Source organism: Geotrypetes seraphini, chromosome 8, assembly GCF_902459505.1.
Source record: "Geotrypetes seraphini chromosome 8, aGeoSer1.1, whole genome shotgun sequence".
Lineage (NCBI taxonomy): Eukaryota > Metazoa > Chordata > Amphibia > Gymnophiona > Dermophiidae > Geotrypetes > Geotrypetes seraphini.
This window is the reverse complement of record NC_047091.1, coordinates 118,916,204-118,937,890: the sequence shown is the minus strand read 5'-3', so window position 1 is coordinate 118,937,890 and position 21,687 is coordinate 118,916,204. Positions and strand designations below refer to the sequence as shown.

At 44.5% G+C, this 21,687-nt stretch overlaps 1 protein-coding gene across 1 annotated transcript in view; it reads left to right on the top strand.

Annotated features, from left to right (window-relative positions):
• ANKLE1 (ankyrin repeat and LEM domain containing 1) overlaps positions 1–13,782 on the top strand; it is a 58,529-nt gene extending 44,747 nt beyond the window's left edge. The window contains exons 4-9 of the mRNA XM_033953938.1: positions 1,852–1,981; positions 6,666–9,743; positions 9,834–9,996; positions 10,222–10,381; positions 11,567–11,696; positions 12,417–13,782. Coding sequence (XP_033809829.1) covers positions 1,852–1,981; positions 6,666–9,743; positions 9,834–9,996; positions 10,222–10,381; positions 11,567–11,696; positions 12,417–12,589 — 3,834 coding nt within the window. The 3' untranslated portion in view covers positions 12,590–13,782. The remainder of the gene's footprint in view (positions 1–1,851; positions 1,982–6,665; positions 9,744–9,833; positions 9,997–10,221; positions 10,382–11,566; positions 11,697–12,416) is intronic.
• Positions 13,783–21,687: the final 7,905 nt, after the last annotated feature.

Sequence of the window (21,687 nt, the reverse complement as noted above, 5' to 3'; positions counted from 1 at the left end):
TGAATATTTTGTAGTTGGTCGTCTTGGTCAGTAGCTTGGAGAGGTGGCAGTCTATTTTCGCTGCTTTGGTGGCTAGTAGATCATCATAGAGTTTTTTGCTTTGTATGCCTTTTGCTGGGGGATGGGTGAAGAGAGCTTGTGTTCTCCTTGGTCTTGATGTGTTATTTCTGATCAGGTGTTTGTTTAGGTAACTGTGACCAGTTCCATTTAGGGCTCTGAAGAGGGTGCAAAAGAATTTATATTGTATGCGTGCTTGTTTTGGGAGCCAGTGTGAGTCTTGGTAAGCAGTGGTAATGTGATCATATTTTTTCAATGAATATATCAGTCTGAGAGCTGTGTTTTCTGCCGTCATATTCTATGTTTCTATGGGAGTACTGCGGAGTTATGCTTAATCGATAGATACTCCAAGGGAGAAGGGTCTTTGAGCAGGCAGACTAGTTGGAGGGAGGGTTCTCGAGTGGGCAGACTTGATGGGCCATCGGCCCTTTTCTGCTGTCATATTCTATGTTTCTATGTTTTAAGGTATAGGAGAGGCATGGCAGGTATAGGCTGTTACAGTAGTCTAGGAGACCCAGGATTAGTGCTTGGATCATGAGTCTAAATTGTTCTTTGTTGAAGTATTTTCTGATTTTTCTTAGGTTATACATGATTGCGAATGCCTTCTGGACCATTTTGCTGATTTGACGTTGCATGGTGCAGCCCTTGTCTATTATTACCATATATACTCAAATATAAACCGGGATTTTTGGGCCAAAAAATTGGCACAAAAATGGGGGTCCCGGTTTATATTTGGGTCAATGCCTCCTCCCAGAAATTTTTACGGCCATCTCAGCGGCACAAGCAGCAGCGTGATTTAGCGCTGCTTCTCAGCGCTGAGCGGCTTTCTTACTGGCTGGGAGCCAGTAAGGAAGCCGCTCAGCAACGAGAAGCAACGCCAAAATCGCACTGCTGCTTGTGCCGCTGAGTTGGACTAAGTGGATCCACGCAGCTGGTTAGCAGCGGGGAATTCAGAAAGCTTGCTCCTGCTCACTGCACCTCCACTAACGATCGGCAGAGGACCCACTGCACCTCCACCAGATCGGCAGAGGTAGGAAGATAGGGCAGGGATGGGGGACAGAGGGCAGAGCCTGGGAGGAAGAGTGCAGAGCCTGACAAGGGAGGGGAGGATGGAAGGGTGCTGGGTGCAGAGCCTGACAGGGGAGGGGACGATGGAAGGGTGCTGGGTGCAGAACCTGACGGGGCAAGAGACTTGAATATTAAGCTGCCCAACTTATATTCGAGTCAACCATTTTTCCTCCTTTTGGGGGAGAAAAAGAGGGTTTCGACTTATATTTGGATCTATTTATATTTGAGTATATACGGTGTTCACAACAGTTTTAGGTTGGGTTGTAGGGGGTATAGGATGGAGTTTAATTCTAGGTTTGTTATGGAGGGTGTTTTGTTTTTTTCTAGAAGTAGGAATTTGGTTTTGTTTACTATGTCACTATGTACTAATTGAAGGGGGAGTTGTTCTCCACTGCTGAAGGGGAGGAGTTGAAAGTTTTGAATGACACCCTTCTGTAACATTCATGACTATGGGGAAGCAACAACTACAAAAAGATTAATGAGGTAAGAATATAATCTTCCAATTGAGTATTTTCTGGCTTAAAAAAGACATGGCTTTACATGTATTACATTTTTGAATGTGTTCATGTTATAATGATTCACATATTTTTTCTTGGACAAAGTTGACTATTGAAGGAAAATGTGAAATATGATGGAAATTTTAAAATAAAAAGAGAGAAATAAGTCAGATCCATTTAAAAGTCTCACTTCAAACCTATTTGTTGTCTTTTTTTTTCTTTGCTATAGGATGGAAACTGTGCGATTGATCTGGCTGTGGAGCAGGGAAACAGGAACTGTTTCATGCTTTTGCAGAATTATTACAATTGTAATTTGCCAGAGGAGACAAGTGAGGAAAACTCACCCAAACAGAGTCATGGTAAGGTAAAAATTAATTTCCATAACATTTATACCTTGAAATTGTTGACACCTGTTTGATAGCAGCTGAAGTGTACCTGCCCCCTGCTAGTACAAAGCTGTCATTGGCCAATCCTTCAGTGAGTTGTACAGCCTCCAGATGGAAGGAATCAAGGCCTAAATAAAACTCTAACAATGTTCACTATCTTTAATTATTCTAAATTAGGTAATTTTAAAGATAGTGTTCTAGTGGCTGTATAGGTGCACAAGAAAACTAGAATCTTTTTAGTCTGCAATATGTGATCATTGGAAAATCTAGAAAACAGTGATGTACCTAGCGTATTTTACACCCAGGACTGATCATTTTTTAACACCCCCTCCTCTATATGAAAAAGTGATTTTTAGTAATAATGGATATGCTTCAAATGATTTGTTTTGTTGTGAACCACGTTGGTTTAATATAGCATATAAGTACTGAAAATAAATAAATCCACAAGTCACACAACAAGGATGTACGTAGGAAAAGGATCTTAAACATTGCAGTGAGCACTAGAACATCAATACACCCATTGTAAAACTAAACAGGCCAGACTAATACAGGTCTGCACAGTCAATACTAATAGAAAACCAAATCTTTTTCATACATACAGAACACAGATATATCCTCATCCAGTATGGAATAAATAATCACAAACTAAAATTAGAAATATGTAGGTAAAAGTTAAACTGATATAGAACAAAGTAAAAGGAATAGAAACTCCACGTAAAATCCAACAAAGAGAGAACAAGTGGGGAGTGGGATAGAACACTTCAACCATGGGATGAACAATCTTTTATTTTATTCTAGAAACCATAGTTGCTACCCAGCTCTCCTCCTATCTCGAGAGATTCTCCATTCTTTACCCCTACCAACATGGCTTCAGACCCTGCTTTAGCACTGAATCCCTCCTAGTTTCCCTAATTTCAAAGGTACAACTACTACACTCACGTAACAAATTCGTTGTCCTACTACAATTCGATCTTTCCACTGCTTTTGATGTCGTCCATCACGACATACTACTTTACCAACTTTCCGAGATTGGAATCGACTCCACCGTCCTAATGTGGTTCTCAAACTTCTTACGCTCCCGTTCCTACACCGTCAACACAAATGGCACCATGTCCACTCCTTGGACTCATCTTGCGGTGTCCCTCAAGGATCACCCCTTTCCCCTATTCTCTTTAACATCTACATGTCCTCCCTGAAACTCTTTCAACTATCCCCCCTGGAAACAATCTACACTTATGCAGATGACATCCTTGTCCTCCTTGAGACTGACCAGAACCTCACCAACCTCCACGAAAACATTACAGCTTGCATAATGAGACTCCGTGCCTGGTCCCTCTCGGTACAGATGAAACTAAACGAATCTAAAACAAAACTACTCTGGCTCGGCCCAAAATTCGAACACCTGCCCACACTTTTCACACTACCCACAGGCGATACACTACAGCTCGAGTTCTCATGCAAGGTCCTTGGTATCACTATCGATTCCTCTCTCTCCCTCAATGACCACCTCAACTCCTTGGCAAAATCATGCTTTTTCAGCCTTCACATGCTGAGGAAAGCTAGATCCTACTTCAGCCAACAACACTTTGCCATCCTTGTCCAATCCATCATCCTCTCCAAACTAGATTACTGCAACGCCATCTACTTAAATCTATCAAAAAAAAGTATTCTAAGACTCCAGCTAATCCAGAATACTGCAGCCAAACTGATCTTCTCAAAACGCAAGTCTGACCATGCCTCCCCACTCCTTGCCAAACTTCATTGGCTCCCAATAATCTCCAGAATCCATTTCAAATGTTCCTGCCTGGCTTTCAAGATCATTCACGGAATCCTGCCTCCTCTTATCCCACTGTCTTTCAACTCCTCCAGTCCCGACTCCTCCAGAACTGCCCAAAGGCTTAAACTAGCCTTCCCCTCTCCACGCGGCATCCACTATTCAGGCAAACTGGGAAAATCCCTTCTCTTCAAAATCACAGGTCTTTGGAACGACCTCACCACCCCGCTGCGGAAATTGAGCTCCCTTCAGTTATTCCGCAAACAACTGAAAACCTGGCTTTTCAGCAAATTGTAGCTCTATCCTTCCCCCCTTTCTCTCCCCACTTCTACACATAAGTTCATGTAATCCTTTTTCTTCTTCTCTACCCACTATTTTAAGTTCTTGTAAACCGTGTCGAGCTCCATTCTCATGGAGATGATGCGGTATATAAACTTAAGGTTTAGATTAGATTAGATTAGATTTATTTCTATAAATTCAAAATAAATACAAGAGCACATGAATAAAAAAACCCTGTTGATTTCATTCTTTGGATTTTCTATGAGCCTTGTATGTGTTCTTAGTATTTTTAAAGAATTTTTAAAGTTTGTATTCCCAGCACTGGAGTGACACCTAGTGGTGTATTCTTTTCAGACCAACAAGCCTCCACCTGGGGGCCAAAACACGGACAGTGTCGGGTCATTGGCTGGATCCTTTCAATATAAGGACATTACATCCATAGGACTTTTTTATACATGTGTTTTTATTCTTGTGCGTATTTATTTTGAATTTATAGAAATAAAAGATTGTTCATCCCAAGGTTGACGTGTTCTATCCCACTCCCCAAAAGTTAATCTGAACCACAAGAAGCCAGACTCTGCATACAACTAACACAACAAAAACAGTAACACATGTACCCTAATACTGTGCAAATTATAAATATAACGATAGCAGATGTAAATTTGAAAAAAACTGACAAATAACAATCACCACTTTATAAATTAACAAATAGAAATATAAACAAAATGGAAGATAAAATAATACCATATTATTGGACTAATACATCTTTCAGTTAGCTTTCAGAAGCCAGATACCACTGTTACGGTATCCTATCCTGACCTGAAGAAGGGGTTTTGGTCTCTGAAAGTTAGTCAAAAATGTATTAAAATTAGTCCGATAAAAAGATCACCTTATTTTCATTTTCTTTTTATAAATGTTTATCAGCACAGCTACAATACTACTTTATCTTAAGGCAAAAAATAAAAATTGCTTTTTTTCTACCTTTGTCATCTCTGGTTTCTGCTTTCCTCATCTTCTCTTTCCTCTCTTCCTTCCATCCAGTGTCTGCCTTCTTTCTCACATCCAGCATCTACCCTCTTTCTCTGCCCCTTTCATCCACTGTCTGCTCTTTCCCCCTTCCATGTGGCATATGCCTTCTTTCTTTCTTTCTTTATTCAATTTTCTATACCGTTTTCCCAAGGGAGCTCAGAACAGTTTACATGAATTTACTTAGGTACTCAAGCATTTTTCCCTATCTGTCCCAGTGGGCTCACAATCTTATCTAATGTGCCTTGGGCAATGGGAGGATTATGTGATTTGCCCAGGGTCACAAGGAGCAGTGTGGGTTTGAACCCACAACCTCAGGGTGCCAAGACTGTAGCTTTAACCACTGCATCACACTTTTGCCTCTTCCATAAACTGTCTGCCCTCCCCCCTTCCATCCAGCATCTGCCCGTTCTCTCCTTTTAACATGATTAATTCCAGCTTCACCCCTCTCTCCATTTTTATTTCTCCTCTCTCGTTCTCCACCTCCCACAACCCTTAGAAGCAGCAGCAAAACAAGTTAGACATAATATTGATCACGGGGCATGCATTCTACCTACCTGCAGCTGCCAGCTCTGGAAATTACATCAAAGGGAACAGGATCATCTTTCCCTCCTTCTAGCTCCCCAGGTCTTACATCTCCTCTTGTTCTTTTCCCACCCCACCTCGTGGTTTGGCATCTCCATCTCCTTTCTTTCCATCGCCCTCCTTTCTCCCACCCCACAGTCTGGTATCTGTCTCCTTCCCTCCCCTCTCCCCATAGTAGTATGGCATCTCTCCCTCCCTTCTTCCCCCATCCTCCCAGTTCTGATATCTTTCTCCCTCCCTTCCCCACCACAGAGGTGGTTTGGCATCTCTGTCTCCTTCCCTTCCTCTCTCCCCCCTTGTGGTTTGGCATCTCTCTCTCCTCTCCCTTTTTTTTCTTCCCTACCCTAGCCTTCCTTCTCCTTCTCTTCCTCCACCCCCCAAAAAAAAAATATATTTTTTTTAACGTATTTCTGCTATACCTCTTCCTCCCCCCCCCCCCAGTCAGGTGTGGCATTTCTGTCTTCATCCCCAGGGGATTTAGTACCTCTCTGTATTTCTCTTCCCCTCCCTGCAGGTTGCAGCTTACAATCTTTAGGTCACCGACAACATCAGTCAGCTGAGCACCCTGCCTTCAGCAGCCCCAGAAGCTTTTCCTCTTCTTCAGCTTCCCGTCCCCATAGAGGTAGGATGTTGTAACAGGGAAAGCTACTGGATCACCGAAGTCAGCATGTTTAGCTCATTGACGCTGCTGGTGGCCTGAAGATTGCAGGCAGCAGTGTGGTGAAGGGACTGGAGTAGTCCCTTATGACCTGCACCCAGGGTGAACTGCCTCTGCCTCCCCACCCTTGATACTCAACTGCTTGAAAATTAAATCTTACACCTCTGTGACGTTCAGTGTAATTATTTACTGGATCTTGTTAGGATAAATTTAGGATGAGAGGTGAAACAATTTTGTTTTAATCAAGAAGCAATAGAGCTGCTGATAACAGTTTATCTAATGCTGATGATTAAATCAGTTTTTTACACTAACCTGTTTGTTTTAATGTCCTGCAGACTCTTATTCAGCAACGAAGAGAGAGACCCTTTTCTCTAGTATGGGGACAGACACCAGCAGTATCTCCAGACTTTCAGAGAGAAGTGATGCAGTTGGAATACTTAACAGTACAAGAAAATCTTTGCTGTGCCCAGTCCTGACCTCTGAGTTGAATAGCATACTTCATGATGATACTGTGATTGCTGGCGTTAACTACCAAGAGAAACTAATCTTGCAGGATTTCCATGACAGCCAAAGCATTTGTAAAAAAGGTCTCCAGGGTGCTCTGTGTTCTTCAGACATTATTCAGCATGTTCACAAACCCTCTGATTGTCATGAGCGACACAAGGAGCATTCGCCATCCTCAACAGTTCTGACCAGTACTCGGGTGTCTTTCCCAAATCGAGGCAATGTAAATACTAGAAGCCAACCGGAAGGAGAGGTTTTCCTTGAGGATGAATCCATTTTATGTATGTCACAGGCATCAGCATGGACCTTTCCTCATCAAGAAAGTCCTGTCTCTTCTCAGAGACTTCAGGGATTGTCCCATTTTAACAAGGGAAGTGGTTGTGACCTTGGCCAGAAAGCCATGCCTTGCAATAGTCATATTTCACCCAGCAGGAAGTATATGGTGAAAAGCACCAGCCAATGTATGGCTAAAGAATTTTCTAGTGGTGACCTCTCTGGGTCAGAAACATTTGCTCCCCCTACACATCACAATTCTGAGGTAGATAACCCAGCAACAGCAAATGGACACCCAGGAAGCAAGATGCCACGTGATGGCTGTGAGACCTCTTTGGTAACACTAGATTCCAGAATGAGGTTTTCTCCTTGGGGCAAGAAAAGAGTCAGCTTTTGCAAAGGATCACATATTATTCCTTCCCAGGACCTTGAGATTGGGTTAAGCTGCTCTTCTAGGACCAGAAATCACTCTTCAGGTGACAGACAGATTCTGGACTCTGACCTTCCAAAAGTCTTTGAAAATCAAGGACTAGATGTCACATCCCCAGATCATGCATACTACTTCCAGCGGAGGGTCTCTTCTTCCAGCTGTGACTTGGACAAGACGGTGATCAATCCAGCAGTTCTGCAGAAAAGAGGGCAAACTGAATATGATGGTGATTTGGGCTCAGAGTTGCAGGTACAAACCTGTAGTTCAGGTAGTGATAACTATGGGAGCTGTGACAGTGACTGGTATATCAGTGCAGCTGAAACTTCTGTCCATGAAGGAAATCTGGAGAAAAACTGTAAAGATAGAGAGTGTGTACAGGAGACGTGTCAGGTTAAACTCATATCTCAGAATTGGAAAAAGACAAGCACAGGAAGTCCCTACATGGAAGAGAAAATGTCTCTCAATCAAGAATCACAGTTACAATCCACAATTAGTTCTGATGCTCAGGATACTGTTGCTGTAATGCATATTTCTAAAGATGATGAGCAGCAAGCACAGTTGAAAGACATTTTTTCTACTGAAAAGTACGCGTCACCTTCAACATTTGTGGCATCTAGAACTGAATCTCCTTGTGCACAGCTGGTTCAGAACAATGGGCTAAAAAGCCAAGCCTCTGATAATCTGTTAGCAAACACTGAGACTTTACCAGTGACTGTTCTAGAGTCGCAAGAGACCCTGCCAGTGACTCTTAACGATTGCAGTGGCTTGCAGCAGAACGCTATTGGTGAACTGAGTAAGCAGCTCAAAAGCATGATGCTTGCAACCAAATGGAAGAAAGATCCTCCTCAATATAGTGTAACTGAAGAAACTGTGATGATAGAAGACTTAGGGACATCTTCTAGCACCAACAACAAAGATACAAGCTTAAGCACAGAAATGAAGAAGATGTTAATGTCAACAAAAACAGCTGAGTCCTTTATGTCCCAAGGTAATGAAAAACCCTGTTATATTACTCCTAGAACAAAAAGCCGAGTAACTTCTTCCTTTTCCCGCAATAGTAGCTCCTCATCACTCTTTGACAACACTTTGGATATGCCTAAACGGGGCATGCGACTAAGGAATCCAGAAGGAAGTCCCCAGTGTCTGCTTGTACGTGACAGTCAGATGAAAGACCATGGCTCAAGGAAGAGTCAAGAAAATGAGCACATCCCTGTACACTGCCTGCATCCACCAATGAGGGAGCATGAGACGCTTAGAGTTGATCATACGGAAATTGCACAAAGTGAGGTGCTCTCCTATTCTTCCCAAAGGAAGTGCAACATCCCAACAGCTTGCAGTCCAACAGTGCTGCTCAAACATGACATTGATAGGAGCTTTAGTGACTTTCTCACTGATGATAGATCATCTTCAGGCTCAGAGGGGCTGAAACACAGCATCTTACCCTGTGTACCTCTACCGTCTTCAAACACTGCCAAGATTTTCTTGGAAAACCTGTGGCTGACGGAAGATGAAGGAAATAGCTGTCCAGATACTACTACTTGTATGACTGCTGATCTTTGGACTTCCAGGGCTGTTCCACTGTCGAGGAAAGCCTATCCTGGTTCTAGTAACAAGCAAATTTTCCACAGCACACAATTAGATGATCCCATATTGCCTGAGAAGAAAAGTCAAGGTCAACTCTGTGTACCAAGATATAGTTTTAATAGACTGTCTACACAAAGGCCACCTTCAGTGATCCCTGTAATACAAACTAACTCGGACAAGTTGAGAGCTGTTGAGGATTCATTAAGTCTTGATATTACACTGTCTCCTGGTGGTCGTCCCATCAACATGAGCAAGAATGAACCTTTAGAATATCTCTACACAGACAACGAGGAAGGGCATGTGTTGATAGAACGACACATCCCATGCACTGAGAAGAGCACTACAGAGACTACAAGCTCAGAAGAGACTATCATTTATGACTGGAGGATGTATAAAAACAATTCGGAGGTGCAAGAATGCAAGGCCAGCCAGTCCCCAAAGTGCAACTCATCCAGAATAAGACTGGACATCCACAAGCTATCGAATGAGGAGATACTGAGGAAGCTGAGAGACTTTGGTGAGAATCCTGGGCCCATCACCAACCTCACCAGAAGTGTCTACCTGACACTGCTAGACAAGCTGATGAAGGATCCACAGTCTAGGAGCCAGAAGGAAATTATAGGTAAGATCCACAGTCTTATTCATATGACCCAAGTTGTCCTGAACAAATGTATGTTACGTTGTATTGATTCGCTTTCTTGCACTGGTGCAGGATATAGTCCTGAGCTGACCCTCGCCCTGCAAACCTTCCAGATCCCAGAGTGCCAGGGTGACGAGATGGCCCTATCCAAGCAATTTGATCAGCCTGACAGGAAGAAGAAGTGGCGAGAAGGAATCCTGAAATCTAGTTTCAATTATTTACTCTTGGATCCCAGGTATGGGGTCAGGACATGGTGCACCCCGTTACTGGAGAGCTCGTGTCTGTTAAGATTACTGGGCAAATTACTTGATAGGGCAGCCTTTTCCCTTGATGATACCTGCGTGTGCTATGGTTCTGTGCTGTTCTAATATATATTACAAGGCCTTATTTATTTTAAAAGTATTTATACATTAGTGCAACAGTTTATTCAGTCAGACCCCTTCTGCATTTTGTTTCTCAGAGTGACCCGTAATTTGCCCGCACGTTGCCATAGCCTGAGTCAGGCGGAATGCTTTCACATCTTTGTCAGTGCCATCTTCTATGTGGGCAAAGGGAAGCGCGCTCGCCCTTACTGCCATTTTTATGAAGCCTTAACACACTACAAGACTGGAAGAAAACAGGTACCAAGGCTCTTTGTTTCCTTGCTGCCTCTAGGTGGCAGCCAGTACTAGTCCAGAGATGCTGCATAGCATTGGCCTTCCTCGGCCTAGCTTTTTATGTGTAAAGATCAGTGGCAGATTTACGTATGTGGTGAGTTCCCTATGCTGAAGACAGCAGCAGGATTTTTCTAGGAGAAGGGGTAGATATGGGCAGCTAATGAAATAGACCAACATGTGGTGATTGTGGCAAGCCAGATTTGAAGATGGATCATAAAAGCTGGGTCAGACTCTGAGGGTGGCTGCAGGGAAAAATTGGAGAGGAAGGAGCTGGGGTTTGGAAGAGCCATACGAAAACACAATAATGAAATGATATGGAAGGGCCAGGCTCAGACACGATGGAGTGGATAAGTCCAAAGAAAAGACTGGTGAACTCTAAGTTTTCCACAAAATCCTTTATTGCAACATACATCGACTCGACATGCGCATGTTTCGGCCCAAATGGCCTGCCTCAGAAGTCTACAATCATAGATATATACATTAAAAACCCAGAAATTTTTAATAATAATATGACAAACACATATAAACTTAAATTAAAAAGAAGTTAAAAAAAGATTCTCATTATGCCAATTAAATGAAAATGAACCATCAAAACAAGTATAATGTCAAAAGAATATTAAAAAGAGGACCAATTTTTATCAAAAGAAACATATTATTTAACATATCATAAAAATATATAATGAATAGATCAAAATAAAATGCACCATAACATACATATCACAATTAATATTTCATGAAAATGCCTACCCTGAGCAGTTTTGGGAAGATGGGCTCAATAATAAAACTGAAGGAGCTGAAGATGGTATAGAAGCGGAGTGAGAGAAGAGAGACCGTCATTGTTCAGAAGTAACAATCGAACATTTGGGTGCACACTAAAGCAATCTGCTATACTAGCACAGAGACATAAATTTGCAAGGTTAAGCATGGTCCAGAGGTACTTTTGTTTCCTATTTTTCATGAATTATGGCTCAGCCCCAAGTGTTCCTTTTACCGATCACTGCTTTATCCCACTGTTGTTCTACTGCTTATTAATGTTCTTATGGCTCTATAAACCGCTGGGGAAATGTTTATTGAAAGCAGTGCATAAGTTTTCTGAACAGAGAAATAATGAAGCATGCTCACTGATGGCTGATACAATGTGCTCTGCAGACATGCCCCAAGGTGCAGCAGATCCTGGATATTTGGCAAGGGGGCCTGGGTGTGATCTCCCTGCACTGCTTTCAGAATGTCATCCCCGTGGAGGCGTACACACGGGAGGCATGTATGGTGGATGCCATTGGTAAGAAATGTTTTTTGTTTTTTAATTTTGTGGGTAGCTAGCAGCAGGCTGAAACTAATCTATGAAGCAACCGATGGCATTAGAATCGGTCTATTGGCATGTAGAGAGAGCTAAGAAAAATTTGTTTATCACTTTGTACTGCATATTTTCAGCAGGATTTTGGTTTTTTTTAAATATTTTTTTGGCCATTCTGTGATTGGACACAGCTGATGTTTACAAAAGAGCAGCAGCCCTTCACTGTGGCTTTACTGGCAGTTTTTAAACTTTTGAGGGGGGAGGGGTTCCTTTCTGGCTTTTCTAAGTGTTTGTACTTGGGTTTTCTCCTTTCTGAGTTGACAAAGTACCACTTAAAATGGTGGAGCTGCCCAAGTTTAGCACTATGCGTCCTGTAGTATAGCACTGGTTCCTCTTCCTCCTCTTGATTGTAATCAAACAGCCATAGTGGTTCCTCTTCCTCCTCTTGATTGTAATCAAACAGCCATAGGGAGAGAGGGAGATCACTTGAAAAATGCATAAAGTCGGTCCTATGTTCATTTTGGGATTATTCTTGACTTTCCAAAATAATACTATCTGCCAAACAGAGCTTAATTGCCCACAGAAGCGTCTCTACAAAAAGATATCTGTCAATTCAACAAAATGGTATTGGGCTTGAGAAAAGAGAATTTTAACTGTAGTGAACTTTTTACATTTTCATCTCTTATACTTTCTCAACATTCCCAGGATTGAAAATGCTGACCAATCGAAAGAGGGGAGATTACTATGGCTGCGCTCTGAGTTGGCCAATGAAACGCCGTCGGTGTCTCGGGGTTCACATGCTACACAGGGCCATGCAGATTTTCCTGGCAGAGGGAGAACGGCAGCTTCGCCCAGCAGATATCCGAATTGGACAATGAAAAGGCAGTTGGGTGTCTGAGGAAACCTGTTCTCTTGAGAGTTTTCTCTCTGCTGCTGTGGTGTGCTTTTTACTTAGCCCACATCTTGCAGAGAAGATTGAGAATGTTTCTGCTGTCATATGGTGTGTCTGGGACTGTTTATTCTGATTGCAGCTCTAAAACAAGCTGCGATACTGGAGAACTCTTAGATGCTGGGAAGCTAGCACTTGTGACAACTAGTTGAATAGTGGCTATCCAGGCTATGAGAGAACCTCTTTTTACGCATTAGAATCGGTCTATTGGCATGTAGAGAGAGCTAAGAAAAATTTGTTTATCACTTGTTGTCATCTCCGTGCCTCAAGGCCACAAACATTGCACTTTTAACGTCTGGAAACTGGATTGCTGGTGAGCACCTTGCTGGCCAGGGTGCAACATGGCTTGAAACCTGCTTTTAAAACAGTGTTTATGCATTTAGATTAGTGGTCTCAAACTCGTAGCCTGGGGGGCCAAATGCGGCCATCAGGTACTATTATGAGGCCCTCGGTGTGTTTATCATAATCACAAAAGTAAAATAAAAGTTTCTTGATCATATGTCTCTTTAGCTATAAGTTACAATATTATTATTAAGACTTAGCCAAAAGGAAAGATTTATAAACTATATACCTCATGCAAAATTGTCATTTCTTTAATAAGACATTAACTATTTTTTCTGAGGCCCTCCTTCAAATCCAAAATGTGGCCCTGCACAGGGTTTGAGTTTGAGACCACTGATTTAGATGAAAAGGGAATCCTGCCTCTGCAAGGCTTTGTGTCATCATTCAAGGAGGAAAACTAGTGTTGTATCTCGGTATTCTAGGAAGAAACTTCACTGAATCTTTTGAAATATGTTCATGAGTGTTCACAGTTGAGAAGCTGTGAAGAATAATTTGTTGGTTTAGAGGGAGGCAGGTTCTACCCTCGGTGTGTACTAATCCACCTCATTCCCTATCCTCTGATTTTTAATTCCTTTCTGTGTGTTCTAATCATTGCTGAGATTTTAGTCTGGTAGCTCTGTTTAGTCTATAGTTTTATTGTGGACCTTTATGAGTTCCTATGTTCTTAGCTAAATGTTTATTACATTACATTACATTAGGGATTTCTATTCCGCCTGTGCCTTGCGGTTCTAGGCGGATTACAATATAGAAAATATCTGGGACATTCCAGTAGAGTTACATTTCAGGATAAGAGTAAGTTACAGGAACAGTAATGAGTTATGATACTACAATTTCACAGAAGATAATACTTATTATCCCAGGACAAGCAGGCATGATATTCTCACATGTGGGTGACGTCATCTACGGAGCCCCGATGCGGAAGCATTTTCAAGCAAACTTGATTGAAGATTTAAGTTTGCTCTGCTGCTCCACGCATGCGTGCCTTCCTGCTCCACTAGGGGGTGCATCCCCTCGTGGTCTCCAGTTCAAAATTTTCCGCGAGCCTAGAAGCCGTGTTTTTCTGGCTCTGCCCCAACTGCCTTCTAGCACCGCGATTTTTTTCTTGTTTTTTCACGATTAAGTCGCTGTGCGCGAATTCTTTACCTTTTAACTTGATTCCTGCTTCGTTTTTAACGACCCAGAGGCTTCCGGGTCCCCGTGGCCGCGTGGCTAATCGAGCCGCAGCTACTTTCGATTTAATGTCCCGGCCTTTGACCGGCTTTAAAAAGTGCACCCGGTGCGAGCGGCTTCTTTCTCTCACAGATCCGCATCGCCGGTGCATCCTCTGTCTGGGGGCGGCTCATCCAACCGACTCCTGCCCCCAGTGCGCTACTTTCCAAAACCGGGCCCTCCGCCGAAGAAAAGCCCGCATGGCGGATCTCTTCACCCCGGACCAACCCTCCACCTCGGCCTCGAGGTCGGCCCCGGCCTCGGCCCCGGCCTTGACCTCGGCCCCGGATACCTCGGCATCGCCTCGAGACTCCACCCCGAAGTCCTCGGGACAACCGAAAGCCTCGGCTCCGGGTAAGTCCCCTCTTCCCTCTTCAGGTTCTGTAACAGCAAAGAAGCCAGCCTCAGGGACAACGGCGACGCATGGCGAAAACTCCATGCTTACAGCCCCGTCTAAGCCCTCCAAGCCTTCGGGCCGTGCCTCCACCACACGGGAATACTCTAATACGAGGTCGCCCCCGGTGGAGCGCACCGAGGCAGTGGACATGCCTTCGATGCTGTCCGTGCCCGTCTTCCAGGACCTACTCCGAGCGATGATCACATCGGAGCTGTCCGCTGCAATGGCCCAGTTTCAATCGGCCTCGACCCCGAATGTGCCAGACCAGCCTGAGCCTCGCACCGAACAACCTCGAGGAAAGGTGCGCAATCCTCGCCGCATCCCATCCTCCTCGGACTCCTCTCCGAGACGCCCGAGACATTCCCCCTCCGCAGACCGCCGAGGGGCAAAACATCGGGCTAGAACGACAGAAACCTCGAACCGCCGTACCTCCAAGAAGGCCCGAGGTTCACCAACTCTACGAGGCCGTTCTCCTACACCTCGTACGGGACCACTAAGGGTGGCTGAGTTATCACTCTCCAACCCGCGCATCCTCCGAACTCCCCCTCGGACGTATTCTCCGAGGGAGTCCGGATCGAGGTCACCAATCCGACATCGATCGGTACCCCTAACCCCGGCATCGTCTCCGAGGGGCTCCTCGAGACGCCGAAGATCGACAACCCCGGAACACTCTCACAGTGCTTCCCCAGTCTCGGAGCATGGATCAGAGCATGAACCTCGATACTCGAGGGAAGCCTCCCTATCCTTCTCCACCCGACGAAGGTCTCGTTCCCCGACCCCGCACGGGGCCCCGGGGACATCTCGCCCATCCTTCACTCGCTTTGTCCAAGACATGGGCCAAGCATTGGACTTAGACCTCCAGTCCGACTCCAGATACTCATACCTTCACCTCCCACTACTGTCTGGACTCCCTGTCCAGAAGCGATGGCCGGTTCGGCCAATCGGTATTGCGAAATCTATTTGCTTAAATTGCCAACTTCCCTCCATCCCTCTTCAGTAAGCTTGGAGGTCACCCACATGTGAGAATATCATGCCTGCTTGTCCTGGGATAAAGCACAGTTACTTACCGTAACAGGTGTTATCCAGGGACAGCAGGCATATATTCTCACAACCCGCCCACCTCCCCGAGGTTGGCTTCTTGGCTAGTTAAGTGAACTGGAGACCACGAGGGGATGCACCCTCTAGTGGAGCAGCAGAGCAAACTTAAATCTTCAATCAAGTTTGCTTGAAAATGCTTCCGCATCGGGGCTCCGTAGATGACGTCACCCACATGTGAGAATATATGCCTGCTGTCCCTGGATAACACCTGTTACGGTAAGTAACTGTGCTTTACAGAAGATAATACATATAACAGAAGATAATGCATTTTACAGAGGTAATACATGTCAACTCGATCGGTTAAATCGGGTGTAGTGTAGAAGAATTACAGTACATTCTAGATCACAGATAAAGAGATAATATAGGTGGGTATTTCCGAAGTCGTTGATTGGGAGCTCATTGGGTGGTGGTTAGAGTGATGGGAGATATTTTTTGAACAGTAATGTTTTTATTTCTTTGCGGAACTCTTTTATGTCTGTTGTTTTGGTCAGTAATTTTGAGATGTCAGAGTCTATTTTAGCTGCCTGTGTCCCCAGGAGGTTGTCGTAAAGTTTCTTACGACGAGTACCGTTGAGTGGTGGGTAGGTGAAAAGGTTCTGTGTTCTCCTTCTTCTTGGTGGGAGGTAGTGGTGAAAACGGTTTATCCGCACTGGATCATTGAAGCAGTTCTAAGGGATTCAAGGGTTGACAGCCACCGGAATGGGACGATTCATCTTGGCCAGTTCATCGCTGGGACATTTCAGCGCAACCGCGATGAATTGTCCCATCCTGCTAAACACATCGTCCATCTTCAGCCCCGTCCTGCAGAGTTCATCGAAAGATATGGGTTGCTGCTCGTTGGAGTGGCTCTTCCGGGGGAGGGCAGAGTTCAGCAGGGAGGAGGCCATCCCACTGCAGCGACACTGGTCAGGCTGCTGATGGGGATGGGGAGCATCGCCACCCCCACATGGTGAAGCGATCGTGCCCCCCCCCACACACACACAACTGGGGGAGGGTGCACTTGTGACGCTGCAACAGGAAAGGTAGGGAGGAGAATCGGATTCATTGTGGCCAGTCCCATTAGAAAAGTGGGAACCAAATGTAAAGGAAAGGGGAAAAGGACTCTGGTTTCATAGCAATCAGTTTTCATGAATTAGAAGCTAGAATCCTGGTGACCATCTACTAATTATTGCAGCTAAGCAAAAGGTTATTTTGACAGCCTGTGTATTTGCTTTTAAAGCAGTAATACTTGTGCAGCTGATTTAAAAGGGAAAGGTGCCAGCATTGAAAGAAGGCAATGATAATTATTTTTCATTTAATGCTGCAAGTTAGTCACTTGTTCTGTGGGGTTTGTTTGTTACTTAGTAACATAGTAGATGACGGCAGATAAAGACCCGAATGGTTCATCCAGTCTGCCCAACCTGATTCAATTTAAATTTTTTCTTCTTAGCTATTTCTGGGCAAGAATCCAAAGCTCTACCCGGTACTGTGCTTGGGTCCTACTGCCGAAATCTCCGTTAAAACCTACTCCAGCCCATCTATACCCTCCCAGCCATTGAAGCCCTCCCCAGCCCATCCTCCACCAAATGGCCATATACAGACACAGACCGTGCAAGTCTGCCCAGTACTTGTTTGTTAGTCACTTGTTCTGTGAGGTTCAGATTTTTTCTTCAAAACAAAAAATTCACTACAGTAAAGGAAAATAGTGATCTTATTTATAGGAATCTAAATATGAAACATGCTCTCTCTTCCCTCAGTTCCCCTTTCTGTTGTAGCATTACTTCTGCAAGTCACACTACTGCAATAAATATTTATTCCATACAGCTGGGGGGTCTTTTTCCCCACATAAGTGCCCCAGAAAAGGAAAAGTGGCTCTTTCCACTTAGTCTTATGTAGAATTGAGGGGGAGTGGGGTCCCCTTATTCCTTTGTTCTTCCAGCTCAGGAATCTAAATGGGGAGGGTCCTTTGTTTCCTGCCACCATTCCCCCCCCCCACCTCCCACACACACAGTTTTAGTCATTATAGCCAGGACCGCCATCAGAAATTTCTGGGCCCCTTACTGAGCAATCCTATTGGGCCCCCACACACACCCCTTCCCCCCCCACTTTTGTCCAGGGGGGTGCTATCAGGAAATCGGCAGGGGACAAAAAAAGTATGACAACAGTGTTTATTGTTTATTGTTGTGCACAGCAGAAGCATAATACAGGAATTTGTGCTATGGTGGCCTAGGACCAATGTTCCCTCTAAGGATTGATGAGGTGTGTGCAAAAAAAAATATGCATGAGCGACAAGTTACATACTCCACAAATTTATGAGCAGGCGCGGAGGACGCATTTTTAAACAAATGTAGTTTATCCTTGTACTCCTTATGTAATTTTAATCATCTATATGTTTGTATGTTTATTGTTCAAATGGTTTTATTTATTTCCCCAAATTTATTTTTGTTATATGCATTGAAAATATTTGATATTGCGTTTAAATCAAAATCTCAATAAACTTGAAACGAGTGCCCACTTCAATGCTCTAGCTCAGGGGTGCCAAAACTTTTGGGGCTTGCGAGCTACTTTAAAATGACCAAGTCAAAATGATCTACCAACAATAAAATTAAAAAACATAAAGCACACTATAGGCTGAGAAAATGTTAATTATCATTCCTATTCTGGGTTTTTTTCAAAGAGGTCAAGGCAGATGACTCTATGCATTGTCACCTCAATAACAACCATATAAAAATAGACAAATATACCCCCCTTCCTTTTTATTAAACCATAATAGAAATTTTTAGCACAGGGAATTGTGCTAAATGCCCAGTGCTGCTCTCGACGCTCATAGGCTCCCTGCTCTAAAAAACACTATTGCGATTTAGTAAAAGGGGGCCATAGTGCAAAATATAGACAGCATATATAAATTCAGACACATTTTGATCACTAAATTTAAAATAAAATCATTTTTCCTACCTTGTCTGGTGATTTCATGAGTCTCTGGTTGCACTTTCATCTTCTGACTATGCATCCAATCTTTCTTCCCTTCTTTCAGCCTGTATGCTTCCTCTCCTCCAGACCTCATTCCCTCCCCTAACTTTTTCTTCCTCTCTCCTTGCCCTTTCTTTCTTTTTTTTCCTCTTGATGCCCCCTTTCTTTTTTTCTGTTTCCCTTCTGTCTCCCTGCCTGCTCCCTTTCTTTCTCCATACCCTCCACAAAGCCACTGCTGCCACCATCGGGGGAAACAGGCCCCAAAGCCACCGCTGCAACCATCGGGGGAAACAGGCCCCAAAGCCACCGCAGTGGCTGCCCCAAGCTCTCTCTGCTTCCCACCGGGCCAACCAGCAATCCCCCGACGTTAATTCTGCCTTCGGAGAGGAAGTTCCGCCCAGCCAGGCAGCGATTGGCTGGCCCGAACTTCCTCTCCGACTGCAGCCTTAGGGCGGGTGCACAGCTGGGGTGGACCGCCCCCCCTCCCCCTTGGTAGGACACTGGAGACGGCAGCGGCTCCTCTCACGAATCCCCACCTGCGTCGGAAGTCCGATGCAGTCGGGGATCTTGAGAGGAGCCGCCGCTGCATCTTTTAACTTTAAAAATACAGGCCGCCGCCGCTTCCTCTCACCTCCTCCCGCCCTCGAGTGAGCGACAGGAGACAAAGTATGAGCGACGCCACTGAAAATAGTGAGCGATCGCTCATACGCTCATCTTAGAGGGAACACAGCCTAGGACCCTGGGGAGCCCGGGCCCCCTGTCAGCTCCGGGCCCCTGAATGCAGGACTGGTAGTACTGCCCTGATGGCGGCCCTGATTATAGCCACAGTCATTGACTGTGGGCCATTTATTAGAGAGCCTTTTGGAACCCAGCAGTTATGGCTCCTAAATCTGGCCTCTACGTGTCACCATTGCATAATAACTATGACTTGCACCCTGAACCCTGGACGTGCAACCTCCATGGCATCCATGGCCCTGGGAGCAAAGAAGAGTTGAACTAGAAGACAGGCTGCGCAGGTCCCTTTGTATATATATCTATATCTTATCTTTAGCAATGAAGCACATTAAGGATACAAGCTACTTCTGCACAACGTACTATCTTGAACAATACTACAGCTGAGAACATACGTTTCACCAGACCTGCCATTTTATATCAGCCATGGAGATGGGGCAGTTCCAATGCTCCTAAATATGAGCTCAGAACCAGCTGGTATGAGGTTAGCTCAGCAGTTCCTGAGAAGCTTATAAGAGTACGTACTAAGGACAACACTACTACTGAGCCATAGGATGCCCTCTCATTTTGGATGGGAAGCCTTGAAAACAGACAGAAATCAATATGTGCAGTATTAGATAAGAGATCACATTGCTTCAGCTTTGTGGATCAGATATAGGACCAATGTTAAGAGCAGAATGACCCCCTCCCATCTTCCATATCTTGTAAACCTGGTGTTGCTGGAGGAGTTGTAATGCTGTAATTGTGAATAAAAGCATATGGATCTGACACTTTGGGGCTGCCATGAGTGTATCTGTCTAGAGTTTGCTGGGTAGGTGGCTGTTGTCACATATTTAGTTGTTGCTGGGTTCTCTTGTGTATATCCTGTTCTCTGTTTCAGGTGTTGGAGCAGACGTCATGAACATGCTATTCTGTAAGGGGAAGTAGAGAATTCTCTGGCTACATTAAATCCCATAGAGACGGTTCTCTACATTAGACAGTGAAAGGTACCTTCCCTAGTGATTTTGTCTTTGGGAGAGGGATCAGTTATGTTGCTTTATAGCAGTGGGCCTGAGCCTTGATCAGTCAGCAAATGGTATTGACATCAAGTCGGATGTCTCCTTTCCCCTCCTCTACCATTTTAAAATTGTCGTGCAAATAAGAGTCCTTCTGTTCTGTGGGGGGTTTTTTTTTTGTTGTTTCAGTTCAAGCACTTGAAAGGCAACACTTAAGGCTGTACATTTTCAATCCGACCATCGAGCTATTGATTTCTTCTCTACCTTTCTGGAAATTAACAAAAGGCTTTTCTTTTTCTTTTCATAGCTGAAGAAGGAATGCAAATAAATAAATATATACTTTACCCCTACCCCAACCCCTCCTTTTTACAAAACCGTAATGCAGTTTTTTGCGGCGGCCAAGAGGTAACAGCTCCGACACTCAGGAATTCTATGAGCGCTGGAGCTGTTGCTGATGGGGCCGTGCTAAAAACTGTATAAGTAAGGCACAGCTGGGTACACATTTTTCAGAGCTGGTGGGTGCTGGTCACCTCCTGCAGTAGTGGCTGAAGCCCTCTATCTGCTACTAAACAAGCTGTTGGCTGTGTCTATAATCCCAGCTGCAGGAGGCTGCAGCCTATTCGTTTATTCTTATTTGGAGTGTATTTAGTTTTCCAGGTCCACTCAGGATGTAGATTAGTAAGCATGATAAATGCATAGGTTTTTCATGCTTCTTTGCATATTATTCCCCTCTCAAACTGAAAGCAAAACACAGCACTGCCTGGTCTTTTTCTACCACTTGCGCTAGCTGGACTTTAGCCATTAGCCACTTCCATTGTTTCTTTATCCAAACAAAGGGCTAGATTCACTAAACTCACCTTTGTTGGCTGATCCATGGCCGAGTCTTGCCGGGCAACCGATTCACTAAACAGTCCTCATACAAATTATTTGATCAGAGGCACGCCCCACACCGACCCCACGGATCACTGCTGAGCAATCCAGACGCATGCGCAGACTGCACAAGCGAGGTCAAAACAAAGGGGGGGGGGGTGATGGCTGCAGTTTTGAGTGGACATGGAACAGATTACAGAACACGCTGCAGCCAGATGGAACAGAACATGCTTTAGCCAGATATGGCAGAACACGCTTTTAACCCGTAAGTTAAAACCACGGGCTCGCACTGCAGAGACAGGGCGACAGAGAGCAGGACAGTCGGCAGGGACAGAGCGGCAGAGAGCAGGACAGGCAGCAAGTATGTGAACGACTGGTCCTCAGCAGTCGCTTCTTTTTGGATCAGCCAGCTCAATCGGTGTTCCTTCTTCTGTT